The 19677-nt window shown below is 37.8% G+C and overlaps 1 protein-coding gene across 4 annotated transcripts in view; it reads right to left on the minus strand.

Moving 5' to 3' along the window:
- Positions 1 to 19321, minus strand: part of hth (Meis homeobox homothorax) — a 162435-nt gene extending 143114 nt beyond the window's left edge. The window contains exons 1-3 of one of the 4 annotated variants that reach the window (XM_090180557.1): positions 18936 to 19321; positions 6415 to 6626; positions 2346 to 2487 (exon numbers count right to left, since the gene is read on the minus strand). In XM_090180557.1, the coding sequence (XP_090036683.1) occupies positions 2346 to 2487; positions 6415 to 6626; positions 18936 to 19004 (423 nt within the window). In that variant the 5' untranslated portion in view covers positions 19005 to 19321. Of the gene's footprint in view, positions 1 to 2345; positions 2488 to 6414; positions 6627 to 7378; positions 8256 to 18935 lie in introns of those variants that run through there. The other 3 variants (XM_090180556.1, XM_090180560.1, XM_090180558.1) reach the window with 3 other exon arrangements.
- Positions 19322 to 19677: the final 356 nt, after the last annotated feature.

Genomic DNA, 19677 nt, shown 5'->3' on the forward strand with positions numbered 1-19677 from the left:
CATAAGGAAAACGCCTCCAACATGGGGAGTATAGCATACTATATGGCATCTAAACAAGGAATGGGTATCGCGTTAGACCGGTACGCCTTAGATAGTGACCATGGACCGCCGAGTACGAGCTACGCGGACAGATACGGCTATCTCAATCTCATCACCCTACAACAAATATTACAAAACTCGAAAACCTAGTTGAAAGAGAGTATCAGCCCCTCCGCGCCCGGGTATGGGAAGACTCGGAATAAAAAAAAATGCAGGATTTTCAAGAAGAATGTTTTCACTCGAATTTTCGTGACCAGAGCCACAGAGAGGCGAACCAAAAGAGCACCCCCGAAACGACGCCAGGGGGCCAGCGCGCGGAAGAGAGAGACGATGCTGAAAAGAGACGCGAGAGGTAGAGAAACGGGGTGGGGTGTAATGGCGGGCGCAGGATGGCTGGACGTCCCGGGAGGAGCCCCTCGCCCGAAATCGTGCCTCAGGTGTTCCTCTAAATATATGACAGATCTTAACAGTTGATCTTTTCGAAAATAAGCATGACTCTGATTGTGGTACTTCGATCATACCGTTTTGCCCATTCGACCCAATCTATTTTCAAAGCGGGGGGGGGGTGAATATTTCACCTCATCCTTTCTATCGATTGCCAAGAGGCGACGGGGTCTCTATTCGGGGGTGGACCCTCGGCCCTCGCTGCTTCTTCTTTACACCCGAGTGCGTTCGTTTTGAAAGGCGAAAGATAAGTTTTTTTGATTACGTTCATTATTATCCTATATCTTCTATTGTAGCGGCCGTCCAAACCTAACGATGGGATAAGAAAAAAGGCACTACATCCGAGGTAAGCGCTCAACCAACTGTTCGATTATAGGCGGGGCGTGGGTAAAATCAGCGTCGACTCTACCCTTTCCGAGGTTTCGAGCGCTATTGAACTTGACTATAGAATCAAAGTCCCTGAAAACGGCGAATCCTCATCATCATCTCTTTTATTCCCAGTTATCTCTCATCCGTCTCTCTCTGCCTCGAATGTATTGATGGAGAAAAGCATTTCCATTCATTGAAAAACATTTTTTATTCAAATTGGAATTTCAGCTATTCCTAATACCTCCTTTTTGTGGCGAAACTGTATAAAAGGGTGGAGTGACCCCGAAGATTTTCGCCCGAATGACCACTGCGCGCTTTTATCGCAAGCTGATGTCGGCTTGTCGGAAATGACGGAAACAAGTACATCTTAATGTCATCTGTCTTTTTAACAGACTTTCACACCTTTGAAACATTTCGCTATGTTTAAATCTCGCCGCGTTGAAATATGGTAAACAAAGATGTTTCTTTCTGAACAAATTGGCTCCTAAATTAGCTGATTTAAATCACTTGATACTACTAAATCACATAATTCATTTAAATCACTTGATACTACTAAATCCCATAATTCATTTAAATCACTTGATACTACTAAATCACATACATTTAAATCACGTGATATTACTAAATCACATGATACTACTAAATCGCATGATTTAAATCACATTAATTTAAATCAAGTGATATTACTAAATCACATTAAATTAAATCACGTGATATTACTAAATCACATTAAATTAAATCACGTGATATTACTAAATCACATTAATTTAAATCACGTGATATTACTAAATCGCATTATTCATTTAAATCACGTGATATTTTTAAATAAAATCATTGCATTAATTGTGTGATATTTTTAAATAAAATAATTGCAATAATTGTGATATTTTAAATAAAATCATTGTATTAATTAAGTGTTATTTTTAAATAAAATAATTGCATTAATTGTGATATTTATAAATGAAATCATTGATTTATATCACGTAACAATATTAAAATCATTACGTAACAATATTAAAATCATTGATTTAATCACGTAACAATATTAAATTAAATCCTGGTGTTAATTAGGCGATATGTTTAAATAAAATCATGGATTTAAATCACGTTAAAATAGTTAATTAAATCCTGGAGTTAGGCGATATTTAAATCCCTCGTTGTATTTAAATTTTAAAATATCACGATTTAAATCAAAGACTTTAAAATTATTACAAAGTATGATTTAAAAAAAGCAAAAATGTTCTTAAAAATCCAATACAAAGAAAACTAAAAATTAATTATATTTAATAAGGATTTCATTTAATTTTCGATTAAGTAACAGATGGAAATATAGTATCCGTCAATTCGACTAGAAAAAAGCCATTAATCGTTTAAAAAAATCGATTTAAATAAAACATATCGATTGATTAGATTGTTATTAATAAAAACGGCAACCCTGATGTTCGCGGGCCTGTAAAATAGGTGCTCAAGACGACGAAATCGAGAGTACGAACCTGTTTGGCGAAGACGGCGATGTCTTCGTTGAAAGACTCGGAGGAGCAGACGTCGCCGCCCGCGATGCCGGGCTCCCTCGGCGTGCACGTCGCCAGCTCGCACTTCTCGAAGATGAGGGCCAGCAACGGAAACAACGGATGCCTGCTCAACGAAATCAAAACATTCATTACCCTGAAATTGCATTCTTACCAACAATAGACGCGATCAAACGAATCTGTATCATATAAAACGATGATGTAAACATAAATTATGCCCACACGAAATAGGGAGAAAGGAATATAATTAAAATAAATTTGGAATTTCAAACTTTCCCAGGTTTTTGCCGACCATTTCCATTTAACCCAAAAATGTCAAATTTTTACCTATATTTTAGTAAACCTTTTCTATTAACAACTAAAATGAAATTATCTGGACTTTTTACCATGTAGTCCTATTTTAAATTCCCTAACTTTTATACAACGTCTTTTAGTCCTATTTTAAATTCCCTAACTATTATTAAAAGTCTGTTAACCCCATTTCAAAATGTAATTTTTCCAGGTACCGTGGCAACCCTGTTTATTGTGAATCACCTAATTTTGCAATATCTACCACATTGTGCTAGATACGTTAAAAACAAGTCGTTAGCAGCCGATTTTGTATTCTAAAAATCCTCCCTTTAACGAGATCGGCCTAGACACCTACTAGTCATTAACACACGATCTAGTAACGATAATCAAAAACCCGTTATTTTATTGAGTGGGATGAATGTTTCTCTATAATATTTTAACCGATTATTTACCATATCACAGGAACATAAATTTCAATATCTATTTAAAATTAAAAATCCTCGCAACAATTCGCAATTTTATCAGGCCAGTTTTGGGCGTAAATCAATCAAACCAAATTTAATTAAGTTTCTGAATTTCAACAAAAATTAGGGTTGATTGATTTAAATAAAGAGATCTTTAAAGAAATATTCATTTAAATCACAGAATAGACAGGTTAAGCCACCCCGTCGAAAACTCGAACGGGGAAACTTGTAGCTGAGTGTAGGCTTTGCTTTACTCTTTACTTTCAAAACGCCTACAAGTTCCCCCTACACGTTTTAGACGGTGGCTTAACATCTCTAATGTATTTCAATGAAAAAAATTTCAGAAAATGGCAAAAAGAAAAGGTTAAATATTTTCTAATACAAAGCAAATCTGAGCAAAACTAAAATAGTAAAAAGTAATTAAATTTAATTATGATTTTGATTATATAATCGATAGAAGCCATGTATATCACCTCAATTAGACTGGGGGGTAAAAGCCATTAAAAATACTAGTGTTGTAAGTCGGAAACTTTTCCGTATTTTTCCGAAAAAAAATGAAAAAAGTTTTCATTCCATGATTAGTCTAATATATTGTTTGCAAATTTAAATGAAGCTGCATTTTCACCTCATTTTTTCGAATCTAAAAGTAAAACTAAACCTCTAGACTAGTTTAATCTGATTAACAATGTAACACTAATAATGTTTTGTAGTATGTTTACTGATATTAGACATTTCATGTCGATAAAAATTTAAAAACATTAAAAACCCTTAAAAAAAAATGTATGTTTCAATTTTTTATTTTTCCGATTTGTGGAAAATTTTCTGGAAATTTTTCCGAATTTTATTTTTTCGGAAAATTAACAACACGAAAAAATACAATTGATTTTTATTAAAGAAAATCTAAAAAAAAAGTGTCAACCTCGCCAAAAAAAACAGTCTAGAATAAAACAAAGTCTATTGAGAATATTTCTTTGAATCGGGAATATAATGATAGCATAAAGGCCAGATGATGGAAAGGAGGTGGAGAGGATGATCGAAAGGGAATAGTTCTGGAAAGGGAGGATGGTCGGACGTGAAGAGAATTCGAACCCTCGATTATTAGGCCTTTTCTCTCGGTCACACAAATAATGATACGGCTGCTTCTGCGAATAGCAATCACGCCTTCCCGAAAAAATCAAATCTTACAAAGCGATACCTATAATAGGCCTAAGCGATCGTCTACACGATTTCTCAATAAGGGTCAAACGAAAGGATCTATACGCGCATTCTGACCGAGAATGGACGGCCTGTTATTCGGGCGATTGACTACGAAAGCCGAGTTAGTTATTCCGGGTTTTATAGTTGTAAATATACTATTCGGGCGATTTACTACGAAAGCCGAGTTAGTTATTCCGGGTTTTATAGTTGTAAATATACTTGGGATTTGTTATTTTTTTTTAATGTTTTCACGCTTTGGGAAAACAGAATCACGCCGTGATTATAGAGTTATATCGGACGCTGAAGGTAAAACAGACAAGCCCTACAAAGGCGGCGATTGGTATAAGCTATTTAGGCAACGTACGGTGAACTGTTAGGGGTTTAAAAAGCGTATTTGTTATGAAAACGTTCGTTCAACGAAACAATAAAAATTAATCGCGTTAAAAATGCGGCGAAATTTAAAATTTTCGAAATTGCAACTCGCGTTTTTTCGCATTATATTTGATGGTGTGTAATAGCGAAACACGTGTTTCTCCGCGCGTCGTTATCATCGGCGAGGTTGGATCTGATAATGGGGATCTATACAGGTACTCATTTCGGAGCGTTATATCACAACATTCAATTTTTCGCTTCCCCTCTCAATATTAAGCCGCAGTTGTTCTCGTTTCAGACATTTACGTCACGCAATTTGTGCATTGCATGTTAAAATTCCGGCTTTCTAAGCATGCCTAAGTATACGTTCCATTCTGTGGTAGTCGCTAAAATACCACTTTATCAGTACAAGTTCCACGTATACCAGGACATACAAAGTAACGCAATAGAGATAAGTATGACAGTCAGCGAAAATTATCATCAAACTAATGTTCATATTTATTGGACAATCAAGGTTTAGTTCAGCATAGAGCCCTCTAGGGTCTAAATACGTCAAAACAGAAATAAGTAATTTACTACCAACGAGGATATTATAAGTTCAAGTATACGAGCTGGATGCGAAAAAAGGTTCGGTACGAAAATTACCATTATAATAACAACGGGAAGTGTCATACTTATTGATATTACGTTACTTATGACCAGCAGGGTTGGCTGATTTAAATCAACTTGATTTTAATCGCGATTTAAATCATTTTTTATATAGTATATTTGAAAAAGATAAAACCTCGCCATTTGCTATAATTTAGGTTTAAATATTATCTTTCTTCTACTTTCCCCCTAATGTTGCGTTGGATTCTACCTGTGGCTGGGGATAACGCCGTATTTGTTTGGTAAAGTACCAAAATAGGTTTTATAAAATAAAAACTTCTATATGATTTATTAAATTTAATAAATTCATTACACAAATTAGTCTTTAAAAATTAAAACATTTGTTTTAGGTAAAATTATGATACTCAATTATATAAATCTTTGAAATTTTAATTAAAATCAAATAAATAAAAAAATCGATTTATTTGATTAGCAAAATTAAGGAACTGGATACTTCTCTTCGCGAGATACATTATGTACTTATGGTGATACGTAAGAGTACGTGGAAATATTCCCCCACAAACAAGGTCAATCAAATATTAACAAACTACCAAAATCCTATTGTAACATAATTTATGGGTACCATAGATTTGGTAAAATTTGGAATCGAAATATATTTACAATAAAATGATTTTAACCAAATTTAATTTGGTTTTTCGTATTCAAATTCCCTGACTTTTCCAGGAATTCCAGGTTTTCCAGCTACCGTGGTCCGTGGCAACCCTGAGATAGGCCTATTTTAATATTTATTTTGGTTTTTTTTGGCATTTGTTTTGGCTTCTAGCACACCTCCCTATACTGCTAATGCAATTCGCTTAAAACGAGTACTTTCGCAGGCTGTCTCAGATTTTATAAAACAATTTTCCCAAGGAAAAAATACATCAAATGGTCATATTCGAAAATTAATACAGAGGAAAAAATTACAACACAAAGTAAATATCTAAACGAAGCGAAATTTTAATATTTTAACATTTTCAGGCCCAGTGTGGATTATGTTTCTTTAAGGGCCTAGGCCCAAATATCTTATAAGGTCCTCGAAGTTAAAGAAATGTAATACTGACCCGTATATGGCATCCTTGTCCCGTTTGTGGACATCGGGCACGCTGCCCATGACGTGGTTTGACATGACATGATTGGTGTGGTATTGGTGCATGGAGTGTCCGTGGTTCATGTGGGGGCTGTGCGAGAGGGGCTGCATGGGCCGGTGGCCGTGCGGGTCGTAGATGGGCGCCGGGCCGTCCATGCCCCCGTAATGCGGTATACTGTCATCGTACTGCAACGAAAAACCACAGCCGTTAGTCGCGAAAAACAACGGCCCTACGAGCTTAATAGAATTTCCCAATTAATCAGAAGTGTCAGAATGACGCAAAACGCCGCAGTCACGTATCGTATAATGTACCCAAATATTAAATTAAAACGTAAGCCAGCCTAAATGTAAATAACGAGTTTGTACGTTGATCTCAACGGTAAAAATACTAAATATTAAACACGCCTTAGTAGGCCTAGTTAGGATGGTTTAATTTTGAAGACTTATCGTTAGAGGCAATCTAGATTTCAACACGATTTGAATAAAAATATATTTCTTGTTCACAGTAGCGAGAGAGTAGGCGGTATGTTGGGGATAACGTCTTCAAAAGGGGGGTCATGTTTTTAAACTTCGTAAATCATCGTTGGTGCCGTAAAAAATTGACGGTGTGTGAAGGGAGCAGAGCCGCACGAGGGGGGGGTCCCCTCGACAGAGAAAATGATGGTCATAAGGGGCCGAATAAGTATATGGTCGACAAAATGCCTTTCTCCGCCACACATGGCCCCCGCCTGTCTTCAAGACCCGCCAGCCACAAACGCCTATTACACTTTTCCCCTTTTTTTACGGCCTACTACGTGGTACAAGGACGTAATGAAGTCGTTTCGACAAAACTACAAATTAGGGAACCCCCGAGTATTTAAACCTATCGTTGGGGGGTTCGACTACGAGCTTAACTAACACTACGTACGATATAATTAATTAAAAATAAAGCAACTCACCCTTTGGGCCATATCGTTATCTCGAGGGAGCAACAGTTTCGTTGCAATTAGAATTATTCGATACGAAAATCCGGTAAACAAATTTCCGAAGTGACGGGTTTTTTGCGTTCGGGCCTAAGCCTTAGGAATCGCGTTCGCTGCCGGGGAAATTCGAACCGAATCGAAATACGACGACTAATAGCTCCGTTCGGGTTTTATCCTCTAAATTAAAGCTTCATCTTACGGTCTCCATCTTTTCTAAGGATTCGGGGGTAACTCTCGGGGTACGACGGGTGACCGTTACCGGTGCAACACATTCGCGGTTTTCACGCGCACATACAACCCGCGCACTCGCGTAAGCTCCTCCTCGTGTTTACGTTTCCTAATACGCCGCTCCGGGGCTCTTCTTTACAATTTTCCCGAAGCCGAGGGCCGCGAATCGAAATACGGCGGCCTAGATCAGCTTCCAGATCCGGTGGTGTCCGGCATAAGTCGTACAGTAACGCGCGATTACTTAAGCCTAAATAATTAAAGAATCGTGAGAGAAACGTCCGGCGGTTACCCTAAAGTTTCGAGCCGTCGAGGTACGCGACTGTTCCGGCGAAACCGAAACTTTCTTCCCGGCTCGATTACGCGCGAGTCGGCGATACGACGCGTTCTTCTCAACGGGATGACGAAAACTTTTTCGTGCGCGTACGAAACCTTACAGCCGTAAACGAGATGGCGTGAGCTTCGGGGATAGTTTCGTACCCGCCTCGCTCGTGTCGATCTCCGGGAGCGTGCTTCGGCGTTTACGGTGGACGAGGAGTGTCGCTGGGAGGGAAAGTCGAGGGATTTTCTCGTACGCCCCGATACTCCCGCCCTCTACTAACAGGACTACTGCGCCGGAACGATCTGCGGCGGGTAAAGGATGCCAGGCCTCGCGGGATTACTAAAGGAGGGAGGGAAAAACGACTAATGGCCGATTCCAAACGTGAAATTCTCATTATTCGTTTTCACGTGATTAAACGCGTTTTTTTTTCGCTGATCCTTGTTAGAGAAATTGGTGGGGTCTTGAAATTATATAATTTTTAAATGTACTTAATAATTATCCATTTATTAAATAAACTCAATACAGTATAATTTGTTGGTTTTTTTTCTCTCGTAGTCTTTGATTCAAACTATCTCAAATCACTGATTTTCGAATTACGTATCGTAATTTCAAATTTAATTTTATATTATTCAAAAACGTCTGTTGTCATCTTTATTATATTATAAAAATAAAATATTACATTAACGTTTTGATATTTTTACTGGAGGGGGGGGGGGAATTGGTAGTTGGGGAAAAAATATTAAAAATATAAAACTTAGACGACACTTTAATGTACAGCTATAGGAAGGGTAAAGTCTGCGTTCTTCGCGTCTGAATTTCGCCATCCCTCCGTATCGGTTAGGTCCTTGGTGCTTGGTTCAACTTTTAACCTCTGGGGGTTGTGATTCACGATCTCGGACTATAAACGTCAGATTTTAGTGTCCCGGGGAAGTGCCAGAGTGTAAGCTGAGACACGAGAGGGAAAAACTTCCACCGGACAACTCATACTAAGACCTCAGCGCGCTCAAAGACGAGGTGGCTTTATACCCACTGACAACTGACTGACGACGTCAAACTTAAAATAGCTCCAGATACTCGTTTCACTCGTCAGTTAGTATAAACCCAACTGTTACGTTCAAGCTTTATACACTTTATAAGACGCGAAAGAGCGAAACATTGGCCCTTCCAAGAATAAAGGAAGCGTTTTAAGGAAATAGTTGGTGGATTCCTAAAGAGCGAGTTTTTTTACCGCAGACCTTCTACGCCTAATGTCAACTACATTTGGCATCAGGGACGTAAGGATGAAGTAATTCTACCCATAACGTTTGTTCCGCGTTGGAAAAAAGTCAGTGCCAAATGGTTCTAATAACAGAAATAGACATTGGACTCGTTTTCGTCTTTTCACGTTCGTTCGCTTTTGCAAATGACTGCCGCTGTCAGCCATTTTGAACCGAATGTTACAAAAAGCGATTTGTTCGCGGTGTCCGCTTCTAGCCGTTTCCTTAAGACTGATTTTAAAGGGGAAGAGAGGGCAAAGCTTGTTCGCGCAAACGCGGCTGTCAAATAGCCATTGAGAAATATTCATCCACGTATCCATCAGGGTCCGTCTTTTTGAATGCCCCTTTCTTTCGCAACATGATGAAACGTAAACACGACCGTTCAGGCGCTAAAGTCGGCTCTTTTAGTTTATGGGTGATTATGGCCTCCTTCTGGAGTGCGGCCGCTAAAGAAGAGAGAGGTTTTCGGGGCAGGTAAAAAGATAGAAGAAGAGTAATGATAGCTCTCCTATTTGCCCCCCCCCCCCTCCTTGATGGCCTTTAGCGTACTTTATGCCTCTTAAACGCTATTTGGTCGTCTGCTAAAATCGGCCGATCACTGAAATGGTGATTATTTCCTCGTTATGAGCTCCCCGTGTCACGAAAGTCAACCCTAATTAAGCGACAATTTTTAGAGGGGGTTGAGCACGTCGTTCATTTCATTTGATTTCCCTCAGTGAGTAGTTTTACCATAAGTATATTTTTCAAAATACATTTCCTAACAAATAATTCTTTAAGGGGGATTTTATTCTTATATAGCAGTTATATGGGTGCCATTTTGGGGAACAATTCTTATCTTTAGCTCTCATTGAAAACTCCTCGAACGTACAATGACCTGTACATGTTCAATTTTTACATATTTAATTGATACTTCTCTCGCAGACGAAAAATTATTATATACTTTTGGTATTACTGAAGTTTTAACTTCGAGTAAATTATAACAGGGTCGTGCAGAGATATTTCGGGACCCGAGAGGGTGCTGGTGATGTGCCCTTTTCATCCCGGGCCCCTCAAATGCACCCTTGTGGGCCCTTTTTCGGATAGCAATTGGAAATTTTGCCCCCCCCCCCTCCTCGGCACGACCCTGAACTCTTAACCTCGAACAATCAACGCGCAGTGTTCTTATAATTTTCGAATATTTTATTTTGCACAAAAAAAGTACACTTATACCGGAAATTAATTATTTTGTTGACTGATCGGTCGTTACCTGATAGCAGCAAATAAAGGTAGGTGCAACGCGTAAATCTACGTTGAAATTAATTAGGTAACCTAAGGACCGGTAACTGGCGAAAAAATTCTTTACAAAGACTAAATGTGAAAAATCGAATTTCGTAATAAAATTTAGCCTTTGCGTCAATGAGCGCGGCGGGAGAGCGAACTCTAGAGAAAAGTATTTTCTACGACAATTTCCAAACGAAATTTGAAGAACGGTCCCTCTAGATGCGCCGCTCGGAGTGTGTACGCGGAGATGGGCGGTAACCGAGGGCGCCAGAAGCGGGGGGGGGGGAGGCAAACGGAATATATTTAAAGAGCGTCCCATTGATAAATCCCATTGGTTTCCTTTCTTGACAGGAGGAGTTAGGAACGTATCCAATGGGAGAATGGGAGCGGGGGGGAAGCCCACCGAGCAGGCGCGATGACGTACGTTAACTACGTTCTCAACCCCCTCTTTCTCTTTATCCGCGAAACTTTTATCCGGCCTCCGCTATCCTTTTTGTTTCGCTAGAAAAATATATAATGGAAGTAGAGGGATCGAAACCTGGAAAATAAAACTTTAGCCAAGTGTTACGGCCCGGGGAAACAAGTCGTCGCCCGTCTCGACGCTTCAATCAGCGGCGACTCGAGCGAGAATTATCTCGTTATTTACCCGGAAAAAACAGTCACGTCCGGACTATTACGAATTATAATATCGCGTTCAAATTAAACGCTATTTCATCTTAATAACTCCAGGTGTTCCGAGTTGAGAACTTAATAGCGAGGTCTACCGAGCCTTACACCCCGGCTCTCGGAACAGTCATAAATAAAATGGCCGTAAAAGATCTTCCAAACCATTATCGGACCCTTTTTCTCGACGTATAAACTTTTATATACTCCGAAGAGGCCGAAAAGGCCTACTAAACGCGCTAAGAGAAGAGCTTTCGTAAGACACGACAGGCGTCGCTACCATCTAGGGAGTCAGCCCCGTAACGCAACTCGGGGCTCTATGGTTGGGATTAAAGGGGCTGTGTCGGTAGAGAGTGACCCTGGTGGCGGAGGGGGAAGTTGTTAGCGAAGAGACCCGTCACCCTAATGATGATTTAGTTTCGGTCGCTTGGCAACCGTAATTCAACGTGACTCGTCTCAGTAGCTGAGTTTCCCATTTGAGCCTCTATTTCTTTCCTAGTGTTATTACGTCAAATACATTTAAATACAAACTTCGTTATATTAAAAATTAGGCTTAGCTTGTGGTACGACTACTTTCGGGCTATTAATCCGACCCCTAGCTAGTGTTCGGCAGTCGATTAATTTTTATCCATGAATAAAATAAGCTCGGCTATATTTAAATAATATTTATTTAAATAACCAATAGTTGAATAAAAATTGTAAAATGTTTAAATAATCGAAGGTGAATAAACCTATTATTTAAATAAGACAAACGATTATTTAAATAAATACCACTTTTATTCAAATTAATGCTTGGATGCGTAAAAAACCTAATTAAATAAGTTAAAATGATATTCGTTTTACCAACGTTTTTTTTTAAATAAATCTGAAAATTTGTGGATAATGAATAAACAATTCCGAACACTACCCCTAGCTAAGCCTAATTGTTAATACGATTTTCACTCGTCCAAATATAACGAAGTTTTTATTTTTAATGTTTTTCAATACGTACATAAATCTTTAAATATTTATAATAACTTATAACCATATTTCTACTACTATTCAAATATAATTTCAATTTCCCGTCCCTTAATCAGGGTTGTTTAATTTTCAATATTTATGGAATAGTTAGGGTCATCTACTAGAATTACGAATAAATTAAAGTTTAAATCTCAGGGGAAATAATGACCAAATAAGAAATGTCGGAGTCCAATTATTTAGGCTGGTTTTCACTAGGGCAAAACGCGTCGACGCAAAAAGAAATCTCGTTAGGCCTAATACAATATTTTTGCGTCGACGCGCCGTTCGCCGTCATAGCATTTTTGCTCTAGTGCAAACCAGCCTTCAAACTAATAAATAATTAATTAATTTAAAGTATACAAATATCGGAATTTCCTGGGACGTTATTTCTGTTTATTAAAATTTTACTGTTTCCATTTCGTAAGAAATTTTGTTTTTCGTGTTACAGCTTTCAAAATAGTCAAATGATAGAATAGGCGAAAATTATTGTCTTACAGTTATCGAAATACCGATCAGAATCGGAGGGCGTTTTCCCTTTGGAAATGATGAGAAAATCGAGTCAAATAAAAGCTACTCTTTGGAAGCGATAAATTGCACTTGGTAATTGTGGGTATATGTATAAATAATAGTTTCGTAAAAACCAAAGCGCGCAAATTTTTAAATTCCTTCATAAGGAAAACGCCTCCAACATGGGGAGTATAGCAGTCTGATAACGTCGGTTCGTTTACTAACTAACTATACCGGGGTTACTCTTTTACCCAATTCCGAAATATCAGAACAAGCGAAAGCTCTATTGGTCTGAATAGTTGTATGCTACATAAATTCGTCTTCTGCGGTACATTTTGGCGCTAACTGTATGCCGATGGAAATAAAAAATGTTGGGTAAGAATATCAAAAGGCCAAAAATTGCTATAATTATTAAATGGTTTGGCCGCGGCGCATAAAAATTTGGTTTCATTTTTGTCAAATACGCCTTGCCTTCAAAATTTAGTAGTGCAGTTGAAACCCTTCAGATAGTCATTATTTAATAAATCACTATATAAACCGTTCAAGTTATATTTTGGCATAGAAAAGTCAGTAAATATTTCGTATTTTTCTCAATTTCTGGCAAACGAAAAAGACAACTAAATAAAAAATATTGTATTATAGAACGGATATAATTTAACCAATTACGGCACCCAGGTATAGTTATCAGGATAATAAATCGTAGAAGTTAAAACGGAAATAGTACAATAAAAAATAATTTGGTAGACCCTCTTAATAATAATTTGATAAAAATAATACTTGAAAATCATTAACTATAAACATGACGATAATTAATATAGTGCTACACCTAAATACCTCTTAAACTTATATTTCAAATCGTTTTGTGTCTGCTATGTTCTCTACTAGAAGGAATAATTTAAATCTCAAATAATCAAAATCACTTAATTTTGAAATATATATATATATTTATTGTAATTTTCATTGCGTGCGATCCAGTTGCTATAATTTTAAAATATAGTTATTTTTGAAATTGAAATAATGAACAAGTTATTGCATCATTGTTTAAGATATTTGTTTTATATTCTCAACAAACCGGCCGAGGGGTGAGCGAAGATAAACGGGTAAAGAAAGTTGAAAACACCGAGATATTTTGTAACAAAGGCCCAAGCTAGGTGGACCATTTTATAACTTTGGTGCCCATTTTTGACTTATTTTTAAAAATGTACATATGGTTGTTGAAATTGCTCTGATATGGCTGTAGCAATTGGTGTTTTGAAAATTTCATGATATACATATTAGGTAGGCTATGCTTCAATTTGTTAACTACATAAATCTTCGGTTTACTCTGTCTTTCACTGGAAGGAGGCTGACTGCATGGCACATGTGTATTGCAGTAAGCCTACTTCCAGTGAAAGACAGAGTAAACCGAAGATTTATTTATTTATTTTCTTCACTCATTAGAAATCAAAAAACGTTACTGCGTATTGAGTAAGACGTACACTGCTAGTGCGTGTGGTGCGAGGGGTCGGACACTTGCCATTATTTTGTACGGGATTTCGGGATTTCGTAGAGATTTTGGCGATTTTATCATTACTTTTTGAAGTGATTTTGGGATTTCAATGTTAGTTTACCATAGAGAGAGTCAAAAGATTTTGCGATTTTGGACAAAGTGTACGGGATTTTGGTAAATGTCCGACCCCTCGGTGTGGTGGCTTAGGAGCGAAGTTCAAAATCGTCTAAACATAAACATTCTTATCAATTCGAAATTGGTAAGAGCGGAATTTTCAATTTCACTGGTTGAAATTTCTGTGCATAACCATACATACTGGCTGATGTTACTGACAAAAGGAGACGACCCGAGGTGTTACACACCGATTTCGTTCAAACTCGGGGGATTGGTAGAACTTCATGTAACTTGAAAAATCCTGAAGGGAATTTATTCAATGGGCAACGGTTTTGCCATGGCAACGAAAAATGTTTTTGACAACATAAAATGGAAATTTTTCCTATTTAAGCCATATCATATCATTTTCACCCATTTGGTTCAAATTGATCAAAATGTGATCAATTTTTTCGTCAATTTTTAACAATTTTTTTTATAATTTTTGGTATTTTAAATCAATTTTTTAAGGCGCTCTTTTCACTCATCGTAGGGAAATGGGGGAAAAAACAGGCATACTTCTCAGCTCACCCCCTACAACTCCTTAACATTTTTGCATAACCTTTTGAAACACCCTGTATGGAGGTTATTGTCGAACGTTAAATGTCAAATTTAAAAATTTCAATTGTTTGATATAAAAAATAATCCCTTGCAAAATGCTGGAACATGAAAACAAATTTTGGACAATTTGTTTACAAGATTACCGGAAGGTTTATTGTCTCCTTTTATCAACTTTTTGGTGCCATTTTACTAACAAATAAGTTTTGTTTTGATAGAACTAAATGTAAATAGGGTAAGAAATATTTTGATTTCGCTTCCAACCCCACCCTCATCACCACGTGTACTCCGCCACGGTCAAACTAACAAGGAAATACCCGAGGTGTTTATTGCCGGTTCAAAGACGGCCGTAATGTAAACCTATTTAAGATATTTTGGTTGCCATGGCAAATCGAAACATTGGTAAACGTATCCTTTTGGTAAATTTTATATCTCATATAGGTCTTCATTACGGCCGACTTTGAACAAAATCGGCAATGAACACCTCGGGTACTCTCCTTGTTAATTCGCTTCATTTTGACGCTCTTATCGAATAAGCTAAATTTGTGTTTAAAATTAGTTACATTATACAGTTTTTCAAGGGGAATTCACTTATGTTTCTAAAATATTAGTAAAACTAATCAAAGCGCTTCAAATGTTTTAAAGAAACCTCTAAATAATTATTGTAAGGAAATGGCGTGACCTTGCATCAATTCTATAAATTGGCTCTTTGAGTCACGTGCCCTAAATAATTTTAATATTTTAAATTTATTATTATTATTTACTTTTATAATTTTTAACATAATATTTGAAATAGTAGGCCAATGAGGAATTATTTTTTATTATTTTAAAGTATATATTAAAAAGTATATTGTAAACGATGACGTAATAAGTTGATTGTGTCAATTTTCAAAATTTAAGGTCATTTTAGGTATAGGTCAATAGCTCCTCAATTATCAATGAAAATTACAAAAATTGGTAGAATATTTCAAAATTTTCAATTTCAGTTATTATAATAAAAGTTAACAAAACCAGAATCTTAATGTTCATCTCACATTATTTTTCGCGTACTAGTTTCTATCAATACAGATTTCCGAATTTATGGGTAGCTTATAGCTTTTATTTGAGAGTTCGCTATCAGCCTTATAGGTCGACCTGTCCTCTATAGTTTAGGGCGAGGGGTCGGACACTTGCCATTATTTTGAAAAAGTATGTCATAAACGACTTTGAGAATAAAAAGTTTGTGTCATTTAATCCAAATTACAAACAAGAAATGTACCCTTGGAATACTGGAAGAATGTTTACATTTAAAAATCCCGAAGGAAAAAGTAGTATCTAGGAACACTGGCTGGGAACTCAGTTGCTCGCTCGCTCATAAGCCAAGTAATATTTTGGTTTGTAATGCTTTTCCGAATTATCATTCAATATTGGTTAGCGTAAATATTTCTAAAATGTATTTCTTTTCATTAATTATTAAAACTGTAAACCTGGTAAATTTTAAAAGCAGAAAAATTATATTTTTATAAACATTGGAAAAAAGTGGAGTGGACAATTGAAAGTAGTGTTGTTAATTTCCCGGCAAACAAAATTTAAACATAAATTACTTTTTAAGGGTTTTTAATTTTTTAAGCTTTTTATCGATATAAAATGTCTAATAACAGTAAACATACTACAAAACATTAAAAGTGTTACATTGTTAATCAGTTTAAAGCTAGTCTAGAGGTTTAGTTTTACTTTTAGATTCGAAAAAATGCCGCTTTATTTAAATTTTCAAACAATATTAGACTAATCATGGAATTAAAACTTTATTTTTTATTTTTTTCTGAAAAATATGGCAAATTTTCCGATTTACAACACTAATTGAAAGTATTAATTTCTGGGTTTTAAAGTATTACTGTATATTTTAAGAGATAGGTTTCCATATAAGACTTAAGAGAATATTGACTGTTGCCCGAAATGACCTAGACTTTGCCGTTTCCTTTTCAAGTCAAAGCAGCGGGCTCGTAGTCTAAAATATACCTTTCGTATTAATGAAATGAAATGGCATATTTAACGTGGACATCAACGGTACATTAATACCTACAAGGATGCACACGGGCGGAAGCTACAATGATATTAGAACCATAAATGTGTTTTAGGAAAACCTAATGGATGGTGGAGGCTAGCGGATGAGTTCGGTTTAGCGCTTAAAGGGGGTGCTCGGCCCGTGGTCACGCTCCTGGTTCTCTTTTCAACCGCTCGGGGTCGAAGCGGCGCTAGTTTAGAGGTCGCACGTGCGCTGACTCACCCGAGCGCCCTTCATTTCGCGCCTCATTTAAGGAACGCGCGCGCACACACACACTGGCCCGGAGAACACGAATTCATCCCGCGCTTCCGATAACGCAAAAAATGCCCAGAGAGGGGGCGAGATGTACTCCGTAAATTACCCGAAATAATCTAAATTAAAAATAAATCTAGCCCGAACGCCCGCCGACAATTTGAGTCATAATAATTTAGTGAACTCTTCTTGCTTCAAAAATCATTTTGTGAGGTTTATTTTCCCTTTAACGCAAGTTTCCGCCAAATTAACCAAAGACACGTTCGTAAAAATAATGGATAGCCAACGTTTCGCTAGAAATCTACAATGTAAAAATTTCCAAAGAATTTTGTATAAGCTGATTTTTCCAAGTTAACTCATTGAAATCAAAAGTAATATCTTCTCATTTGAAGAACCTCGTCATAACAGTCTGTAATATTGTTCTATAAGTATGTCTCTATTGAGTAATAATGTACTGAGAGTGAAAGGTTACCTGAGACGCTAGAAGGGACGCAAAACGATGACAGGGTCTTTCAAAAGGTCATGCAAAAATTTGAAGGAGTTGTAGGGGGTGAGTTGAGAAGTATGCCGGTTTTTTCCCCGTTTTCCTACGATGAGTTAAAAGAGCGCCAGAGCTTCAAAGTGTGGACTACTAGCCCCTGGAAGTAGACTGCAACAAGCGCAACCAAGCAGCAGGGAAATGCTATTTCAGGGGTACGATGAATTTGCGAATCCGTGGGAGTTGAGATAAATAACAAAAAACAAATGAGTAAATATGTAATGTGCAATGAGTTTAATTACACACAGAAGAGCAAAGTGAACAGATTCGGAACACACCGGGAGTATTTCAACATGTACGCGATTGCATCCTTCGACGCTCTCTTGTTTGTGTAAGAGTTGAAGGAAGAAACTTGGATCATTTATTGTAACTTGTACAAAATACACATTTTCCAATTTTTTTCTTCTGTGTTTAATTAAACTCGTTGCACATTTCTTATTTACTCAATTGTTTTTGTTATTCCCACGCATCGTACCCCTGAAATTGCATTTCCCTGCTGCTTGGTTTTGCGCTTGTTGCAGCCTACTTCCAGGGGCTAGTAGACCACACTTTGAAGCTCTCTGGCGCTCTTTTAACTCATCGTAGGAAAATGGAAAAAAAAACAGACATACTTCTCAACTCACCCCCTACAACTCCTTCAAATTTTTGCATGACCATTTGAAACACCCTGTATAGAGTTGGTATTGCCAAGAACTTTCAGTAAAATTTTAAGAGTGAAGATAAGCGAGTGTCATACTTATGGAAAATGATTTCAGACTTATACCCTAACGTATACGAACGGATTAATTTCAGAAACCGAGCTGAAAGAGGAATGATCCTTGGCTATCCCGCCAGCAGCCTAATTGAGGGTGTCTAACCGGGGTGAGTCAATAACGCGGCCAGCGCGCCTCCCAATTCCGTCGCTTTATGGCCACCATCAAATTTGTGAGTCAGGCTCGTTCCCAGCGCTGACCGACGAGCAAGACGCACGCCACTAAAAAACTATTAGCGTCCGTTAGTCCGCTGCCAGAATCGCGAAAAAAGGTACGCTAAATCCCGACAAATGAATAGATTTTTTCGGTGATACGGCGACACTATCGCCATCTACGCGTACCGTAAGCAACCATAACGAATTTAACGATAAACAACTACTAAATTTTTCTACAGTGTGTTTTACCTTAATTAAGGAGGTATAATGTGCCAGTAATTTAAGGGAGTGTTATGGTGATTAAGTGAATGAAACTTGCGTAATGCGGATAACTGAAAAGTGAGGAATAAAGACGAAATTTACCGTAGTAGGCAGTGTAGCAGCTTCGGAAGCGTCGCTTATAGAATCCGACCACGTGGCAGTGGCGCTCATAGTAATTAAGTGAAAATCAAAGGAAACCGCACTAATCGCGAATTAATTGGGACACTTGGCGGCTGACTTTCGATTCGCAATAGTCCCTTGGCTAGAGTTTTTAAAAATATAAATAAAATGTAATAAAAAAACGGGGGAAGGAGGAGTTTGAAAAAAGTGCGCCAATTATAATGGACAGGCGGCTTATTTCTCACGTACGGAGAGAGAACGTGGCAAAGTTTCCATTATGGTGGAAAACTCGGAAGGGAGAGACTGGGGGGGGGGGTCGAGAGATCTCGTTAAAAACACTTTGCGGAGGATTTCTGGGCTGCAGTGTTAGCCGAGAGGATCAAACGGGGATTCCAGAAGCCAGCTCGACATACGCATCTAACAGCTCTTTTCAGGGGAGACCGCTCTTCCCCGCAATACATAAAAAACAGTAAATCCCACGTGGTTAACCCCCTTCCACGCCCCCCCTTCCTTTCCTTCTACGGCTTTGGGGGGGGGGGGGGGATTGGAACAACGCGCGCGGGGGGGGGAGGAAGTAGAACTAACCGGACACGCCCATCTGGTGAGCACGTGCATGTCACCTTTTCGGACGTTATGAGTGACGGACCCTTCCCCCCCACCCTTTCACCATTATGTACTCTTCGCGTGTATTCTAGAGAGGCGCCGCTGTAGTACGGAATACGGT

The sequence above is a fragment of the Leiobunum rupestre genome, chromosome 7 (genome assembly GCF_980474605.1).
Source record: "Leiobunum rupestre chromosome 7, qqLeiRupe1.1.hap1, whole genome shotgun sequence".
Lineage (NCBI taxonomy): Eukaryota > Metazoa > Arthropoda > Arachnida > Opiliones > Sclerosomatidae > Leiobunum > Leiobunum rupestre.